The sequence below is a fragment of the Echinops telfairi genome, unplaced genomic scaffold, assembly GCF_000313985.2.
Source record: "Echinops telfairi isolate 266 unplaced genomic scaffold, ASM31398v2 ScPeMD7_655;HRSCAF=1070, whole genome shotgun sequence".
NCBI lineage: Eukaryota > Metazoa > Chordata > Mammalia > Afrosoricida > Tenrecidae > Echinops > Echinops telfairi.
Window position 1 is genome coordinate 11,573,419 of NW_022104553.1, and position 17,585 is coordinate 11,591,003.

Below are 17,585 nucleotides of genomic sequence, written 5' to 3' on the forward strand. Positions count from 1 at the left end.
ATGAGGGCAATGAATGTACAAATGCGCTTTACACAATTGATGTGTGTATGGATTGTGATAAGAGTTGTATGAGCCCCTAATAAAATGATTTTTTTTAAATGTTAAGATGGAAAAAGAAATCATGTTTTAAAATGCATGGTATAATATATGCAGAGAGTAACATAAATATAGGTTGTTCATAGCTAAAGAGATACATAAAAGAAAAATAGACCAGACTTACTAGACTATTAAAGACCAGACAAAAAAGAAAAATAAACAAATAAATAAAATGCATGACTATCCACATGGTAATTTTCAATATATGGATTATCATTTGGGCTTACTTTAACTCTTTACACTTATATATTATTTAGTATACTTAAAATGCGCTCAAGAAGGGAATGAAATTAGGTTAATTTTATTAAGCAAAAAAAAGTGATTTCATTTCTATAAAATTATAGACAAGACAGGAAGCAGATCGCTAGTTGACTGGGTCCATGGGTGAGGAGTTTGACTCAAAGAAACATAAGCAAACTTTGGGGGGGTGATGAAAATGCATACTTTGATGAGGGTGTTGTTTATATAGGAAATACATTTATCAAAATTCTTTCATTTTTATATCCAAAATTATTTTTGAATTATAATATTCCTACACAATACAGATTTTTACAAAAAGGCTAAATATAGGCCAAACAGGAGCTGTTGCAACGGACTTGCTATGGCTCTTCTACCCATATTCTTTGTGGTTCTTTCCAAATGCCTTTGTGGGAACCTGCACATAAAACGTAGTGGCCTCTGAAGCGGTGATTGAATACTTTTTCCATTCCACTGGATATAAAATGAGCCATCTCCGAAGCAGAGAGGGAGAGAGATTTCAAGGACCAACCAGAGAGCAGAATCAGCATCTGGGTCAGGAGGCAGAGCAGAGGAACAGAGCTGCTATGCACAGAGAGAGACGGCTCTCCAGCCCAAGCAGCAAACAAAGCTGAACGCCTTCAGACAGGAAAATACCCTGCAGAAGAGGTTCGCCTTTGGGTAAGTGTAGGTGCTAAACGAGTTTGGGCACAGACCTGGGCAGGCTTTCATTCTGCTGTGTGTGACTGAAAAGAGACACTGCAGACAAAGGACCGTCTCTGATTTTCTCACCCTGCAGAGAAGGAAAGTACTGTGGGAGGGGAGGGGGGTGTCAGAATAGGATCAAGAATGATGCGGGTGGGTGGGTGGAGCTATGTCTAACATCTGTCTCAGAGGAGCATCCTTGGGTGGATGTGGGTTGTATTTTCTTTCCCCCTGGTGTAGCTGGCAGAGATTAGACATGGTCCCCATGCCATTTCCTTACCTACTTACCAAAGAGATACAAAACCTGCCCATAGATACATGAAACATGCTCAAGTTCACTCACAAAATTTATACAAATGGAAATTATAGTAAGATATATATTTTTTGTGTGTGAGGTTGATTTGGCAAGGGAAAGAAAGAAAGGTTAAAAAAAAACATTTCAAGGGTTTATTTCAAAAGTCCAGGGAGGGGAGGGAGAGCAGAGAATGGGGCGGGAGCATCCTGAGCTCCTGGGTGAGGTTCAAGGGACCCCCCAGATGGGACCCCGCGAAGTTGCACTGTCCAGAGGAGAGGTGGAGTTTTATAGCCCGGGTCTTGAGGGAAGGAGTAGTTAGGGAATTTTCCATTGTAACTTTGTTTTCTTCAGGTCCTGAGCGAAACAACAGTGTTCAAAGTGATCTGTAACAGTTGTCTTCTGCACCTGGACCTGAAGGTCACTGAAGAGGAGGTGGGGGCGATGGAGGGGGCACAAAGGTGTAGCCTCTGGTAGAGTCTTTGGAGTATTTTCACCAGTTCTATCACCTAGCCCAGCTGCCCTGCTAACTACCACCTCTACCTGACATTTTTTATCATTTCAACCTTAGAAAACTCAAAACACATAACAAGTAAATTTGTTTTGATGCTGTGGTAAGTAAAACATTTCCGTCAATGTTGGTGGCATTTGAAATTAGTAAAACCTACTAGGGACTTTATAATCTATTTACACAACATATTGCATAGAATTTTAGAGTCTGAGGCAGCTATTCTACTTCTACTTCTAGAAAATTATTCTCAAGGACATATATATATGAGGGCATTTATACATATGTACATACATATAACAAAACAATATTATACTTGTAAGAAGTTATTCACAAAAATTGTTAAGATAGAGTTTTGGAAACAATCTATCCATATATAGAAGAGAAATTGCATAAATTATGATATCATCTGACATTGATGTGAGATGAACTTTAGCTTAAAGTAGAAAATAACAGACAAATATTTGCCTATGTTTTATGACTACACAGAAGTATTTAACTATATGAATTATAACAGATTATGGTTAGCATTCACAAGCATGGGAATTCCTGAGCTTTTCATTGTACTCATGTGCAACTTATATTGTGTTAGTCTGGGTAGACTGCAGAAGCAAGAATCTTTCTTCTTAATTCGTCTAGCTCTGTGGCTGTTAGTTTGCTTGTGGAGGTTATAGCTCTATTTCTATATAGGTATTCTCTGAAGAAACGTCAATGCAATATATCTTTTGTATTGATCAGATGGCTTAGCTCTACATTAAGAATCATGTTTTCCTCTCAAATTGAAAATTAGTTTACTTTATCCATTCAATTATAGATAGAAAAACCACTAGGAAGGAGAATAAATTGGCATTGAGTAAGGTCCCTAGTGACTTGAAGAGTCACTGTGACGCCTGGACAAGTAATGGGATTTGTCCCTTAGGGATCTGGTTCCCTCCCGCACTGATGGATAGATAGCTGGCTGTAGTTATGCAAAATTGTGGCTATGTCTTCATAGATGTACAGATAAGGTGGCACTTTGTTAGGAAACTAATTTTTTTTAACTTTGTTTTGGAGATAATTTTTAATTTTCGCCCTTTGTTAGAAAACTAATTTTTAATTTTTGTACTATGTTATGAAACTAATATTTAATTTTTGCTAGGAAACCAGGGCATCAGAAAGCAGGTAGAAAAGAGGCACAGTTATAACCACAGAACCTCACACTAGGATGGAACGGTTTGTTCATCCAACCTCAAAATGATAAATGTAAATTGATACTGGGCTGTAAATGTACTGAAGAGATTTTTTTTTAAGTTTAGGCATGTCTCTCTGTAGCTCTTTACTTCCTTCTCCCAACTCTTCTCACACCTACTAAAGCCTCTCAAACTCAAATAGTCTGCAGAAATGAAAGAACACTATACTTCTGGATTGTGTACACACTATAGCTTCTGGACAGTATGGAAGTTTAACTGGCTGTCATGGCATGGAGAAAGATCAGTTGCCCAAGGCTGATTCCTAGGAGACTGGAGTCCACCTCCACCCTCCACCCTCCCAACCAAATCTAACACCAACCCTCCTTCACACAGTACTCTCAACGTCTCAGCAGGGTTTGAGAACAGAGTACCACCTACCCTTTACACTTTTGTCTTGGTTTTTAAGTCTGTTCTTGGGGTTACTTGAGATATTAATTGGGTAGACCAGATCAGCCCTTGTTTCTTAGATAAAATGTAGTGTGCCACTATATTTTCAGCTATTTAGTTACGATAAATTATTATCCTAGTTTGAAATATGAGAAGAATTCAGACCTACAAATTACAGGCTAAGACCAAAAAGGTCAGAAATTTTTTAAAATATATATTCAGGAACTTCAAATGAAAGCTTTATATGGACCCATGGCGGCTAGCTAATTATATGTTGAGCTGGAAATCATAAGGGCAGTAGTTTGAACTCAACACTCTGCAGCCCGTAAACTATTTAAAGGTTTGGAAACCCAAAGGACAGATTTTCTCTGTCCTATACGGTCAGTATGAGTTAGAATCGATTAAATGGCAGCATCCCATCCCACGTAGTGTGGGACACTGGGCAGTATATACAGAAACTTCAAGTCAGGTACTGCAAAGTCAGCACATGGCTGAGCGGAAGGGAAAAGAAAGTTGAAAAGGCACATAGGTGGAAGGCGTGAGGGCAATTTAGCATCGAAAATCACAAATCACAGTGAGAATTCTGAGGTTTACTGGGAAAACTAACAGGTTACAAATCAGGTTCAGAAATGCTCAAGACACAGGCACACCTCTCTCTCTCTCTCTCTCTCTCTCTCCCCCCCCACCCCCCACTTAACAACTGAGCAACACGCCCCTTGACCTTGGTCCTGCTCAGGCAATGTTACAAAGTTCTTTCAATACTGCTAATAAATGCCCAAATGGCCCTCCACTCCACCAAAAGCTTCAGCCTGAAGGTGCTCAGCTCTCGATCAGCAAACTCAACTCCCCAATTCAGTAGTCACCCCACTCCACAAGCAATCATCCTGTCTGAAAGCACTCAGATTTACTGGTTCCATGAGCTGGGAAGCCCACTGCTCGCTCTCTCTCTCTCTCTCTCTCTCTCTCCTGTGGCTTCCACTCCTCTGGCCTTCTGTTGTGTCATTGCTTTCTCTCCTGGCTTGAGGAGGTTCAATGCTACAGGATCTCAGGGTTCAAAGACACCCTCCACTCCTGGCTCTTCTCTGTTGGTGATAGTGAGATTCCCCCAACCCTGCTTCTGAAATGGTTCATTTTATACCCAGAAAAATCGCAACATTGACAGATCCCTTCATTAGATTTCCATTTTAATCACAACCCTGTTAACAGTCACTCACAACCACAACAGAATTATCACCATCTTCCCATACCGTCTCTTATCCAGACCCATAAGGAAAAGAGGAAAGGCACTGATTGTTTGGTGGGAGGTGCAGAGACAATGATTAGAAGAGCTATTTCAAGTTAATCACTGTACCCATGCGATTTAGATGATAGAATAAGATGGAATGGTTTCTAAATGCTGTTTAAGCTTAACCCAAAGCTAAAAGATACAGGGAGCCCAAGCTTGAACCAAGTTTGGAGAACACTTGGGACAGGCTAAACTAGCACTCAAGGTTCCATAGTCAAAATCTTAATAATTGAGGATAAGAACGGTAAAATGTTCTTTTATTTATTTATGTATTCCTTCGTTGTTTTCTTTTTCGTTTCTTTATTAAAAACTTTTATTGGGGGCTCTTACATCTCTTATCACAATCCATACATTCATCCATTGTGTCAAACACATTTGTACATATGTTGCTATCATCATTTTCTAAGCATTTTCTTTCTACTTGATCCCTTGGTATCAGGTCCTCATCCCACCCCACTCATTCCCCCCTCCCCCGCCCTCCCTCCTTCATGAACCCTTGACAAGTTATAGATTATTTTAATGTCTTACATAGTCCTCTGTCACCCTTCATCCACTTTTCTATTATTTGTCCCCCTGGGAGGGGCTTATATGTTGGTCCTTGTGATCAATTCCCCCTTTCTCCCTCCCACCCTTCCCCTTATCCTCCTGGTGTCTCCATTCTCATTGTTGGCCCTGAAGGGTTTATCTATCCTGGATTCCCTGTGTTGCAGGCTCTTATCTGTAGCATGGTGTGTGCTCCCCAAGCCCCAGCTGCTCTGGTTCTGCAGTTCTTGGCTGGCACAGGAGGTCACCATGGAGCCAATGTTGAGGAGTGAGTCTTTTCCTTAAAGTCTGCGATAATGGTGGTGACGTTGCCCACGGTTACTGCCAACTGCTCCGGTCCACGTTCTTCAGTGGGGCCCTTGAGGTGTGATTCTTCTCACTGGTCTTGGTCATAGCATTTTCAGACTATACCCTGTTTGAGTCACCAGCGGGACCTTCCCAACTTTGGTCTATTTCTTTGTTGGTGTTTTTGTTGGTAACACTAGGGCTGAGCTCCTTGTCTTTCTCAGCTTTTCTTTTGTCTTGCTTTTCCGATTTCTTCTCTGTTTTTAGGCGGTGGGGGAGTGGCATACTCTTGTGCCACTTGTGCCGCCAGCTGAGAATGTATTCGACATTTTCTGATGGAGATGCCTTTCCTCACAGCACAGGTGTTGCATTTAAAGACCTCGGTGCTGTTTCTGAAGGTACACATGCTACTGTGGCACAAGCTTTCATCTGTGGCTGGTTTCTGGTGGCCCATGGTCATGGATGGACTATATGCCCACACCCCTCCTCCCAAGGCCTGTGCTACTGGGAGGGGAAAGGTTGTCTCTGATCCTCCCCCACATCCACCCACCCCTCAATTAATTCTTCATTGCTGAAATACTCTGACAATTTGAATACTTAAGGAAGCTCTAATAAAGTATGTAAAAAATTAAGTGACTTCACTATAATCAATACTTAGAACTTAGAATTTTGTCTTATTAAGCACTGTATCTTTTGGCTCTAATACAGTGTAATCTATGGATAAGAGACTCAATAAATTTCATTTTATGAATTTAGTAATGCAGTCCACAAATGTCTATAGATCGGTTAAGATATGCCAGGTGCCTTGCTAGGATAGGGGAATTCACAAAAACAAAATAAACAAAATAATGATTGCCTTCATTGAATATATTCTACTCAAAATAGATGTACAGATGAGGTAGGTGAATGACAGTTGCAGGGGAAGAGTGACAATTTGAGCCTGCACTCCACCCTAGAAACTAGCACTCCTTCCCTGGCGCTGTCATTCACCTCAGCTGTACATCTATGATGACTGTAGCCACAGTTTTGCATAACTACAACAGCGATCGATCCATCAGGGCGGGAGGGAACCAGATCCCCAAGGACAAATCCCATTACTTGTCCACTCATCACAACAGCTCTTCACGTCACTAGGGGACCTTACTCAGCCCCAATTCACTCTCCTTCGCAGTACTTTTTCTACCTATAATTGAATGGATAAAGTAACCTAATTTTCAATTTGGGAGGAAAGCATTTTTCTCAATGTATAGCTAAGCCATCTGACCAATACAAAAAATATATTGCATTGACATTTCTTCAGAGAATACCTATATAGAAATAGAGCTATAACCTCCACAAGCAAACCAACAGCCACAGAGCTAGACGAATTAAGAAGATTGAAAAACAAAGGCTTCTTTTATTTTTTCAGGGTGATCTTTCATGCCTTATAAAACACAGCGTTTAAAATTACATTGAATCAATGAGGCTCAACATGTCAACAACATATGCAGGAAAATCAAGCATATTTACAAATAAATTAGTTTGAAATATATATAAAGAACAGTACAACAGTGGATTAAAAAGTGTAAACTCCTTGAAACCTTCATACACACTTTGACACATAAATGTATGAGTTTCAATACGGATAAACACACACGAGGACCCGAGGGAGAAGCTCCAGCATCCTGTGAGGAGAGATGCTCAGTGGCAGCACGAGCTCCACGCCTGCCTTCTTAGAAAGCACCAGTGTCCTTCGCAGGGATCCTCATCCCACTCCGAAGAGTTTAAGATTCCTTCCAAGTCTTCGTTTCACATTCTCTCTCTTTCTACATCTAGTTTCTTTTAACTCGTGATCAGATCATGATCAGTATTAAGGATCTCAGAGCCCCTTGGGTCGGACGGGTCTCTGAAGAGTTGAGCCTCCAGGTCAGGGAGGTTAAAGAACCCTGAGTTGGCATCGAGATGGTTGTGTGAGCCTCTTTTGAGAAGGTGGTGAAAGAAAGGAAAAGCAGGAAGCTGGAAGCGAATTCTGGATTTCAGAATCTGAGGTTGTGGCTTTCCTTATACCGTGGACAGGGAACACATCCGGAGAATCTATGTAAGGGGCCCAAAGAATGAAGAGGGGGCGCAGAATTCCAAAGAATGAACATTTGGGGAAGGTGTAGTCAAAGCCCTTGTTAGTCCTGTTCTGAAAGGAGAGGTGTCCAGAGGCATAATCAAGAGAGATTGTGTACCGTCCAGGGGCCAAATTTATGGGGAAACGGGTTGAAGGTGAGGTGATAGCCCAGGACTCATTTGAATAGCACCCTATTGCCCAGAACCCAGTCTCAGGTGATATAGATACGGACCCTTTCCGTACAACGTCATCGCTGGCAACACCCAAGAACCATCCCGTCCCTCCCCCAACTTCCACGTCCCAGGACCATCTGCCTGACACAAACCCCTCTTGGCCCAACACACAAGGTAAGCAGTCAAATCTCTGAGGGGTGTCTGGAAGCTTCTGCCAGGTATTTCCACGGGTTATACATTTATTTCCTTCAGCAAAAATGACTTCTGGGTGAGCTGTATTTACATCCAATGTTACATGCACTGTAGAGAAAGAAAATCAATTCCAATGAAAATTTAATTCTTTGAGGGAGGGAGCATTGGCAAAACAATTTTATGGTATTAAGTTTAAATGGGCAAACCAAAATTCAATGGCAAAAGAAATTTCAAGAAGAAGGAATCTAAACATAGCCTATCAATCGGTACATGAGAAATTCTTCACCTGCCCACTAGGAATCACCAACAAGGAAATGGCTAGATTTTTAAGAACATGAGTGAAGTGTCCATGATAATTATTGAAGGAGCCCTGGTGGCTCAGTGGTTGGGTCAGCAATTCGAAACCACCAGGCTTCTCTGCAGGAGAAAAACCAGTGTCCTGCAGAGGAAAATACGGACTACAGTGTTGGAAGTGCACAGCATCCACCCCATGGGCAGGAAGCTGGGGGGGGGGGGCGGTATTTTAGTGGAATCTCGACTCTTTGCGGAGTGGGAAAGGACAGTTACTCCAGGAAGCTTTTCTTCCTCTTCCTCAAACAAATGTCTTGGGAATGGGCACTAGGGAATACAATTATTTTCCTGTCACCTGTTTGACTCAATCATTACTGTAAACTCCTATTTTATTCAGCACTGAGCCTTGATCACATGTATGGAAGCCTTGGACCCTTGTGTATTGTGTGAATCACTGAATATGGCCTGAATTTCTATGATAGGAAATTGCCCAAAAGAAAGGCAAGGGATTTTCCATGGCAGGAAGGTTCCCGTTAGCAAATGATGCGCCGTCCTGGATTCCAGAATCCAAAATTCTTATTTTCCTTATAGAATTTATGCAGGATAATCTCATTGCATCGAAGCCATCAAGAGACTCTTGATTGCTACTCTTTCTCTTTGCCTAACTTACCTTTTGTATACACTTTTTCATAGCTCTTTGTCCTCTTCCAGAATACAAGAGCAAGAAGCAATACTGATAAAATAACAAGTATCTTCCATGTGTTAGCCATTCTGAACTCTGAAACAAGACCCAAGAAGCCCAATGAAATCATGAAATTGAGAAATTTTGAAAATTGTCATTTTCATCTGCACAACTACTAGAAAGAGGGGGACAATTAGGTTTCTCATGGCAAGTGTTGGCTTGCTTCTCCTGCCCTGTGGGAGCTGACTAGAAAATATACTGGAAGGCAGGTGGGGTGGGGGGTGGGGGGCAGAATGGGACGGGCTTCCAATCAGGCTGAATGGCAGCAGCCGGGCAAACCCACTTCGTGAAAGCTCTCAGCTGCCACATGGTCCGCAGGCATGCAGCAAGCAGCCGCCCCACAGTCAAGATGCCCCAGAGGAAGGTAGGCTGACTGGAGGGAAAGTGAAGGAGGAGCCCCAGAGGAGATGGGGAGGTTGTCTGTGAAACCTGGGCGGGCAAAAGTGGAGACAAAGGCAGAAGAGAAGGATAAGTCATCAGACACGACAGTGCAAGCCAGAGGGAGGTGGGGAGCAAAGGGAAAAGAGGCTGAAACAGCTAGCCACGAAAGTGAAGACTTACCTGCAGAAAATGGAGAAACGAAAAATGACGAGAGTCCAGCCCCTGCGAAGCCGGAGAAAAAGAAGCCAAGTCTGATGAATGCTTAACTACCATGTCTTCTCAGTGAGCCCTGTTATCTTCCTTCTTGTCCAATCAGAAGAATATTTTTATCAACTATTTTGTAGATGCAAGTTTTTTAGTAGCTATAGCAACATTTTGAAGAAGGAACAAAGCCACGTCATGCTTTTTTTTTTTAAGTGTAAATGCTTTTTTTAAGACATGACATCATTTCTTGTTTGTTTTTCGGTTTGGGTCAAACCAGAAAAGAGTGGGATGGTGAAGTGTGGGAACAGTTGACTGTCTCGGGTTGTCAACGTAACATCCCATGAGATGGGAGGGAGTTTCTGGACCCCTCCTACAAGACACACTTCATGACCATTTGGAGTGACTGTCATGCGTTCGTAATGACTTGAACATATAAGATCCTGTGTCCATGTTTCCTTTGTTTCTTTCTCAATAGGACTGTGTCTGACGTCATCCTGTCAGCGTGGCGTCGTCAGAACTGGGCGTTCTGTAGCTAACGCCTTTGGACGTGGGCGTCCAGGTTTCCGACAACGTTGTTATGTGCTGCGGAGGGTGGGGCATTTGCGTGTGTGCCGTGTGTGACATTAAATTGTGAATTAGTGGGACTTAAGATGTAATGGCTGATCAACCTTGGATGATAATGATACTTGATCATCTTTTTAATAAAATTTGCCTCCACATTTAGAGCTGGAATGTGAAAATGAATTCTATCTCCATGCCATTTTAAGGTTTTGGTTTGTGTATTGAGAATTGTGTGCAAATTATTCATAATGTCTCTGTAATGATCTTAAACCAACCAGTAAAATGCCAGTTACAAAAGGAAAAAAAGAAAATATTCTGGCAGAATTGGTGGTTTTTTCATAGAAACACATACTTCCACCCACCCCCGCCCCCTTTTTTTTTCTTGCTAATTATAATATCCAACCATTGGGATAACTAAAGTGAAAGGGTAAAATTACCAGATCACCTTCATGAAGAAATTATAAAGAAAAAAATATTTTGTTCATTAAAAAAAAATCAACTAAGGGGAAAAGGTACTATTTTCACATTATGAGAAGAAATTCTGAGAGTACAGTAAAATCAGGGTCAATTGTTAGACGTTAGTGCATACGCAACAATAGACTATGAGGAGGAAACTCGAAGGAACAGGATTCCCTCAGCCTCCTGAACACGAGCTAGAAGGTGACTTCTTTCAAAGCCCACTACCAGGGAATCCATGCCAACTCATAGCGCCTGTGTAGGACAGAGTAGCAGTGTCCTTAGAGGATTGTAGGACTGTATCCTTACAGGAGCAGACAACCTTACCTTTCTCCTGCGAAAGGGCTAGTGGGTGCTCACTGCTGACCTTGCGATTGGCTGCTCAACATCTAACCCACTAGGGCTCCTGGATATTGAATCAGATACAAGAAAACTTTTTCTGTTTTTTAAAGATCAGTAAAACGAGCGTACCAGAGTCGAGGTTTGTAAATATTTCCAAATACGAAGAGAAATAGATGGAAGTACTAACCTGAGAGAGTGTAGGCTGCTGTTTTCTCTTGGCTCAGAAGGGGGTTGCTGAGGGAGCAGGTGACATTCACAATGGAGCGGTTTCTGACCAGTAGAGCTGTGTCCACGTGGAACAGCCCACGGCTGTCTTGAGTCAGGACCTCAGAAAAGGAGGGCATTGGCCTTCCTTGCCTGTCCCTCCACTGCACGTGGGGTGGAGGAAACCACCCATCTGAAGAGCACATCAGCTGCATTTCTCCCTCCTTCCATCCCTTCATGGCGATCAATGGAGAAGAACCCAAACCTAGGATTAGAGGTCAAAGAGCCCAAACTTGGAATCTCCTTGAATAAGTATAAGGTCAAATGTTTCCCTGGGGGAGAAGGGCTTCTGGAAGCCAGTAAAGCTTATGATTTAGGAATGAGGCGTTTAGGGATGAGACGGTGTAGAATTCCCTTGCTTTGCTTTCTTTTCTTATTTACTATTTATTTCTCCTGAAAGTATGCCACTAACACATAAAGATGTAAGATAAACTTTCACAACCCACAGGTTTTTTATCTTGTGGTTTGTTTGTCAAAATAACTTTCACCAAGGCCTGGGAAAGTAAGTTGGAAAATATTGCTTCAGATCAAGCAATCTTCCCTGATGTGATCTAACACACTGTAATCACCCCCATAATGGAATCGGCTATCAACAGTCCTTCAGGTGTAAGAAGATTAGGGTGGAATACAACCCTTACTCAAATCACTGCCCTGATACACTCAATTGTATAGAATTTCCTTCAGGGTGTGGCGTGCTTCCCATAAAAATGGATACTGTGGAAAAGGTTCATCAAGGCATGGGAAAGAAAGTAAGTAGGAAAATATTCTTAAACATCAAAATCGTATAAATAGGTATGTCTACTCTCATCAGATCATAAGGGATCATTCAACTTCTCACATATGTCCCTGAAGATATTTACTAAATCTATTGACTCATTTTGACTCAACATTTATAAGAGCAAAAAACTGTTTATCCAGGATTTTAACCTCTCCTCAATAACATATCCTAATATTGGAAAATCAGTTTTTAACCTTAAATATGGGCAGTGGAAACTAATGCATGGACAGGCCTCAACTTTCCTCCATCTCTGACAAAATAATCAATATTTATGTTTTTTATTTGCCTGTCAGATAGACTTTAGACTAAGGTCATTCAAAGATAGCCTCTAAAAATTCCAAGAGATAAGCTTATCCCATCCATTCCATTCTTGAATTTGGGTTGATCCAATCACTTGACCAATAGAATCATATGGAAAATGGATATCGTGAGCCCTCAGTTGAAGACTACTAAAATTCACATTTTCTAGCTCTTAAAGATCTGAGCAATAATGCAAGAAGGCTAGGCTACCCTTCTGGAGAGAGAGATAAAAAAGGGAGCCACATAAAGATGTCATGGACAATGAGAATTGATACCACGCAATACCGCATGGCCTGATGAGTTCTTAGTTGTATTGAAGGCTTAATGGCAGTGGGAGTTCGAAATATTAGAGGATGTTTCTGGCCTTTGGTAACTTAGGAAGTCTCCGTGAAGCAGCTAAGATCTTTTCCTGAGTTATATATGCTGAGCAGGAAAGGAAAAAGGATGGAGGGAAAGTTATGAAGTTCTCTACATAAATAATGGTATCTACAAAGATACACAAGTAACAGTCACCGGATTGACAAGAATTTTAATTAAAAAAAGATATTGACCCAAAATAATAGTCATTGAGCTAGCTTTACCACTTTTAATTACCATATACAGCAATGGTTCTCAACCTGTGGGTCATGACCCCTTTGTGGGCAAATGACTTTCAAAGGGGTCTCCCAATTCATAATAATAATTTATAAATTATCAAGCATTCATGAGAGAGAGGAAAAATGAGGAACTGATGCCAAGGACTCAAGTAGAAAAAAAATGTTTTGAGAACGATGATGGCACAAAATGTACAAATATGCTTGACACAATGGATGGATGGATGAATTTTGATAAAACTGATACCAAGGGCTCACGTAGAAAGAAAATGTTTTGAGAACAATGATGGCAACAAATATGCAAATGTGCTTGACACAATGGATGGATGGATGGATGGATTTTGATAAGAGTTGTACAAGACCCCAATAACATTATTTTTAAAAATTAAAATAAAATAAACAGTACAGTAGCAAAATTAGAGCTATGAAGTAGCAACAAAAATAACTTTATGGTTGGGGGATCACCAGAACATGAGGGACTGTATTAAAGGGTCATGGCATTAGGAAGGTTGAGAACCACTGGTGTATAAAGGATTTTTAATTACTGTATAAAGGATTAATGAAAATGCATCAAATAGTAGTTGTTTTTTAAGGACTAAAAATATTCTAAATAGGGGGCATGTTTCTGTTAGAGTATGTATCAACTCATCTGGACCAGGATTCTCAGTGACTTGGCACTGAAAATCTAGTAATCTTCCATGATGTGATATAGCACACCGCAATCACCCCCATAATGGAATCTGCGATGAGCAGCCCTTCACCTGTTAGAGGATTTGGGTGGAATGTGATATCCTTGTTCAAACCCAGTCCTGATACAATCAATTGAAAAGGATTTTCCTCAGGATGTGGCCTGCTTCCTGTAAAAAGGAATGCTGTGGAAAGTGTGCTTGCTTTCTGCTGGGTTGGGATCCATCATTTGGCTCTTTGACCTCTGGGTCTTTGTCCTTGAGCCAACAATCTGTCATATTGTATGCCTCTCCTGGAAGTGGATAGCCAGTGCCCTCTGACCTGCTGAATTGAGGTTCATTTGCCTCTGTAGCTATCAGCTTATAGTTTTTCAGCGGATCTTGAGTTCATCATCCTCCACAGCTATGGAAGCCAGGAGAAGCCTCCGGCTCCATGGACATCTGACTCACAGAGTTGAAAGATGTCCAGAGTGGACTGGCCATTTGCTGAATATAAATGTATCTCTCTCCTTCTTTTGCTCTGCCTCTCCCTTCCTTTCTCCCTCTTTGTATAAACATATAGATACAAAGACATAGAGCTATACTCGGTATCGGGATAAAAACAATAGACATCAGCCTCACTGGTTTTGTTCACCTAGAAACGCAGCTGGAGACAACGGTATTCATTTCACCAGTACGAAGTCCGTGATTCTTTAAAATGAAACCAGTACAGGTTTAGAAACAAGACGGTGCGATTTGTAACAGAAGGTTGCCTAGAAGCGTACATCAGATTTGAGGTTTCTTCTGTTACTTAAACCATGTCAGACTAGTCAGAAAAGGAGCCTGTTACGTGAACAGGATAAGAAAGGAAAGAAAGATATAGAGTGGTTTGGAGAGTTGGTTGCACACACAATTCATGATAACTAAGACTAGCGTGGTCATCAACATTGTAACTTTCTGAGGGTGTGAGGGAGGGTAGCGTATTATCCCCAAAAGAGTCACCTTGGTCCTTTTGAGTTTGTGTGCTTCAGTTATTTATCCCAGTTTATGAATTTGAAGAATGGATGTATGTTAAAAATGTTTAAGGTGTCAGAGACAATTGCCCAGAACTAGTGTGCTAAAGCAACAGTCACAGGTGTTGAATCAAAAATATCCTTACCTGCTACCTTTAAATCCAAACTGGTCTCCTGGTAGACACCATCTTTTTCAAAAAGGCACCAGTACAGCCCGTTATCTGAAGTCCTGACCCTGGAGATCTGCAGTGTCAGTCTTCCCTCATCAATGGCATCCGTCAGCAGCACTGTTCTCCCTCTATATTCCTCCATCTGCTCTGCAATCACCTGCTCCCCCTCCATGTACACACAAACAGCAGGAGAGCGGTGGGCTCGGATCCACCGCACTTCCATGTTCTGTGCATTAGTCTTGGGAGACAGGTAACAAGTTAATTGTATGTCTTCGCCCACTCTGGCGAGAATGGGCTGGGAAGGTCCAATCACACGTAAAGAAGCTGTTAAGTACAACATAAAAACCAAACAAAAGAGACCCAAAAAAGGTGTTAATCATTTGTTAAACTGTAAAATTAGGGTATGGTTATTAAAATGACAAAATTATTGTGGGTTTAAACAAAATAATTTGTGAAATGCATACAGTGTGAGTGGAAAAGGTTAAGTGTAAGGCTTGAGGACATTATAGCTAAGAGCACCCTTGACCTTCAATATAAGTCTCAAACGGATTTTTAGTAATGAAATATAAAGGAATCCCTCCTCTAGTTCTGATTTTATAATAACTTGAAGTTCAAGTCTCATGTATGGGGGCACTGGATCTATACCCAGTTCACTATTCTCAGATGACCTTGAGCGATATAATCAGAGCAAGAATTGTAGACATCAGTCATACAATTATAGATACACAAAACAAGTCTAATCCTGCCATCGTGGAAAGTCAGAAAGACTTTGAGAGGTCTCTTCAATCCAAGTAATACAATGATTTTAATTCTCACTAGGTCCAGAGAATGTTGATTTCACTTTATTCAGTTTGCCTTGATAATTTTCTATCAAATGATAAGAATGTGCTCACAATGTTATGAGTAAAAATGAAGTTTAGATCCAAATTATAGATTATCCAGCTGGCAGTCAGTGACCAAAGACAGTTGTCCCAATATGTCATTAGCCAAAATATGCTAAGGCACCTCCCTAAAGAAGAAACGCATCGTCCACAAAATTCTAATTTTCAGATTATTTTCTTCTATACAAACTCCGTTTTTGAGAAGTGGTGTATGTTCCTAAAAATATCTGTGACTGTCACTGAAATCTTAAATCCCTCCTGGCAGGTGAAGTACACTGACTTGTACATGAATTCCTTGAAATCTGATAATCTAGTCTCACCATATAACTCTCTTCCAATCAGCCTATTTGGTCCATTGGCCTATCCTTTTCCTCATATATGCTAATTACGGTATAGGTTATGTTGTATTACACTCTATTACATGTAGTATAACATTATACTATTATATACTCTTATACCTAGCGCAATGTATACTGTTTTATCTAAGGAGCCTTGGGGGTGGACTGGTTATGCATTGGCCTGCTAACTGTCAGGTCAGCAGTTAGAAGCACCCCCAGCTCCATGGGAGAAAGATGGGGCTTCCTACGTCTGTAAAGCGTCCAGTCCTAGAAACCCACCAGGGAGGTTCTACCCTGTCCTACAGGGCCGCTCTGAGTCAGCGCTGACTCCATGGCAGGGAGTTTGGTTTGGGGTTTTTACGTCTAGGCTCACAGAAACCAAAATTTAAGAGATCAAATGCAACCTTTTCATTTTAAATATAGGAAAAAGAATGTCAAAATTACATATAATGATAAGAATTTGCACTCTTTAATAAAACAGCCTGAGTCCAAGGCAAATATCAAATGTCCTTGGCAAACTATGACACTCAGATTGTTTCTCAACTATAAAATGATAATAAATCCATTAGCTTTTATGTTAGTGTGAGAACAATAGAAAAATCATTTCTCTATGGCTCTTATCGTTCGCAGCATACAATCAATATTTCTACTAGCTAGTTGTTTTTATATACAGATAACATTATTGGCCAGGGCAGGAACTGGAATGTAGTCTCAGGATTTTTTTCTCTTTCTTCTCCTTCTTCTTAAGCTCCAGAGCACTGTGGTGACCGTGTGGAGTAAGTCATTATTTTTGAGTCTTCCATCCATGAAGGGGCTGTGGAGTTCCTAGTTTCTTTTCATTTCCACAGCATACCCTCAGATCTCCGGAAGGCAAGCTTCTTTGCCCGTCGGACAGGGAGCAAAGGGGAGCTCCAGGTTGCCCTCTGACTGCGTCATAGCACCTGGACGCCAGTACGGCATTCTATTGCTCAGAAAAATGAAACAGGAGGACTTCGGATATAATTCTGTGAACGGGGCCTCCAAGGGCTATGTGAAGTTGGCTGAGAGAGCTCAGAGCAGTGAGTCTTAACCTAAGACCTGTCTGAGGGCAGAGATCTGAATCGACCTGCCCAAATAGTGGCTAACTTTCGAACCTGGAGCTAGCAAACTCCTCCAGGGAACGTTTCTCTTTTTCAGGTTCAAGGGCCGATCCAGGCAGACGGAGCTCAAACTCGAAGGGCCGGGCCCACAGGTGTCTCTCTCCTCAGATGGTGACGTTCATTACCTTTGACTTCCAGAGGCCCTTTGTATCTTTATGGTCTCACGGGATCCGAAGTATCTTTCCTCTAGTTCCTAACTGCTTCCTCCCCGCCCCCACGATCATGATCCAAACTCTACCTTGCAAGTTTGGCTAAACCAGAGGATGGACACTGGTACAGATAGGAACTGGAAACACGGGGAATCCAGGGCGGATGATCCCTTCAGCACCAGTGGTGTGAGTGGCGATACTGGGAGGGTAGAGGCAGGTTTGGTTGGAAAGAGGGAACTGATTACAAGGATCTACATGGGACCTCCTCCCTGGGGACCAGACAACAGAAAA

General features: G+C 41.5%; 1 protein-coding gene and 1 pseudogene across 1 annotated transcript in view; both read right to left on the minus strand.

The window, feature by feature from the left end:
* LOC101650164 overlaps nucleotides 1–6,021 on the minus strand; it is a 100,437-nt pseudogene extending 94,416 nt beyond the window's left edge.
* Nucleotides 6,022–7,482: 1,461 nt separating this feature from the next.
* BTNL2 (butyrophilin like 2) overlaps nucleotides 7,483–17,585 on the minus strand; it is a 38,859-nt gene continuing 28,756 nt past the window's right edge. The window contains exons 5-7 of the mRNA XM_013006995.1: nucleotides 14,764–15,111; nucleotides 11,192–11,473; nucleotides 7,483–8,135 (exon numbers count right to left, since the gene is read on the minus strand). Coding sequence (XP_012862449.1) covers nucleotides 7,483–8,135; nucleotides 11,192–11,473; nucleotides 14,764–15,111 — 1,283 coding nt within the window. The remainder of the gene's footprint in view (nucleotides 8,136–11,191; nucleotides 11,474–14,763; nucleotides 15,112–17,585) is intronic.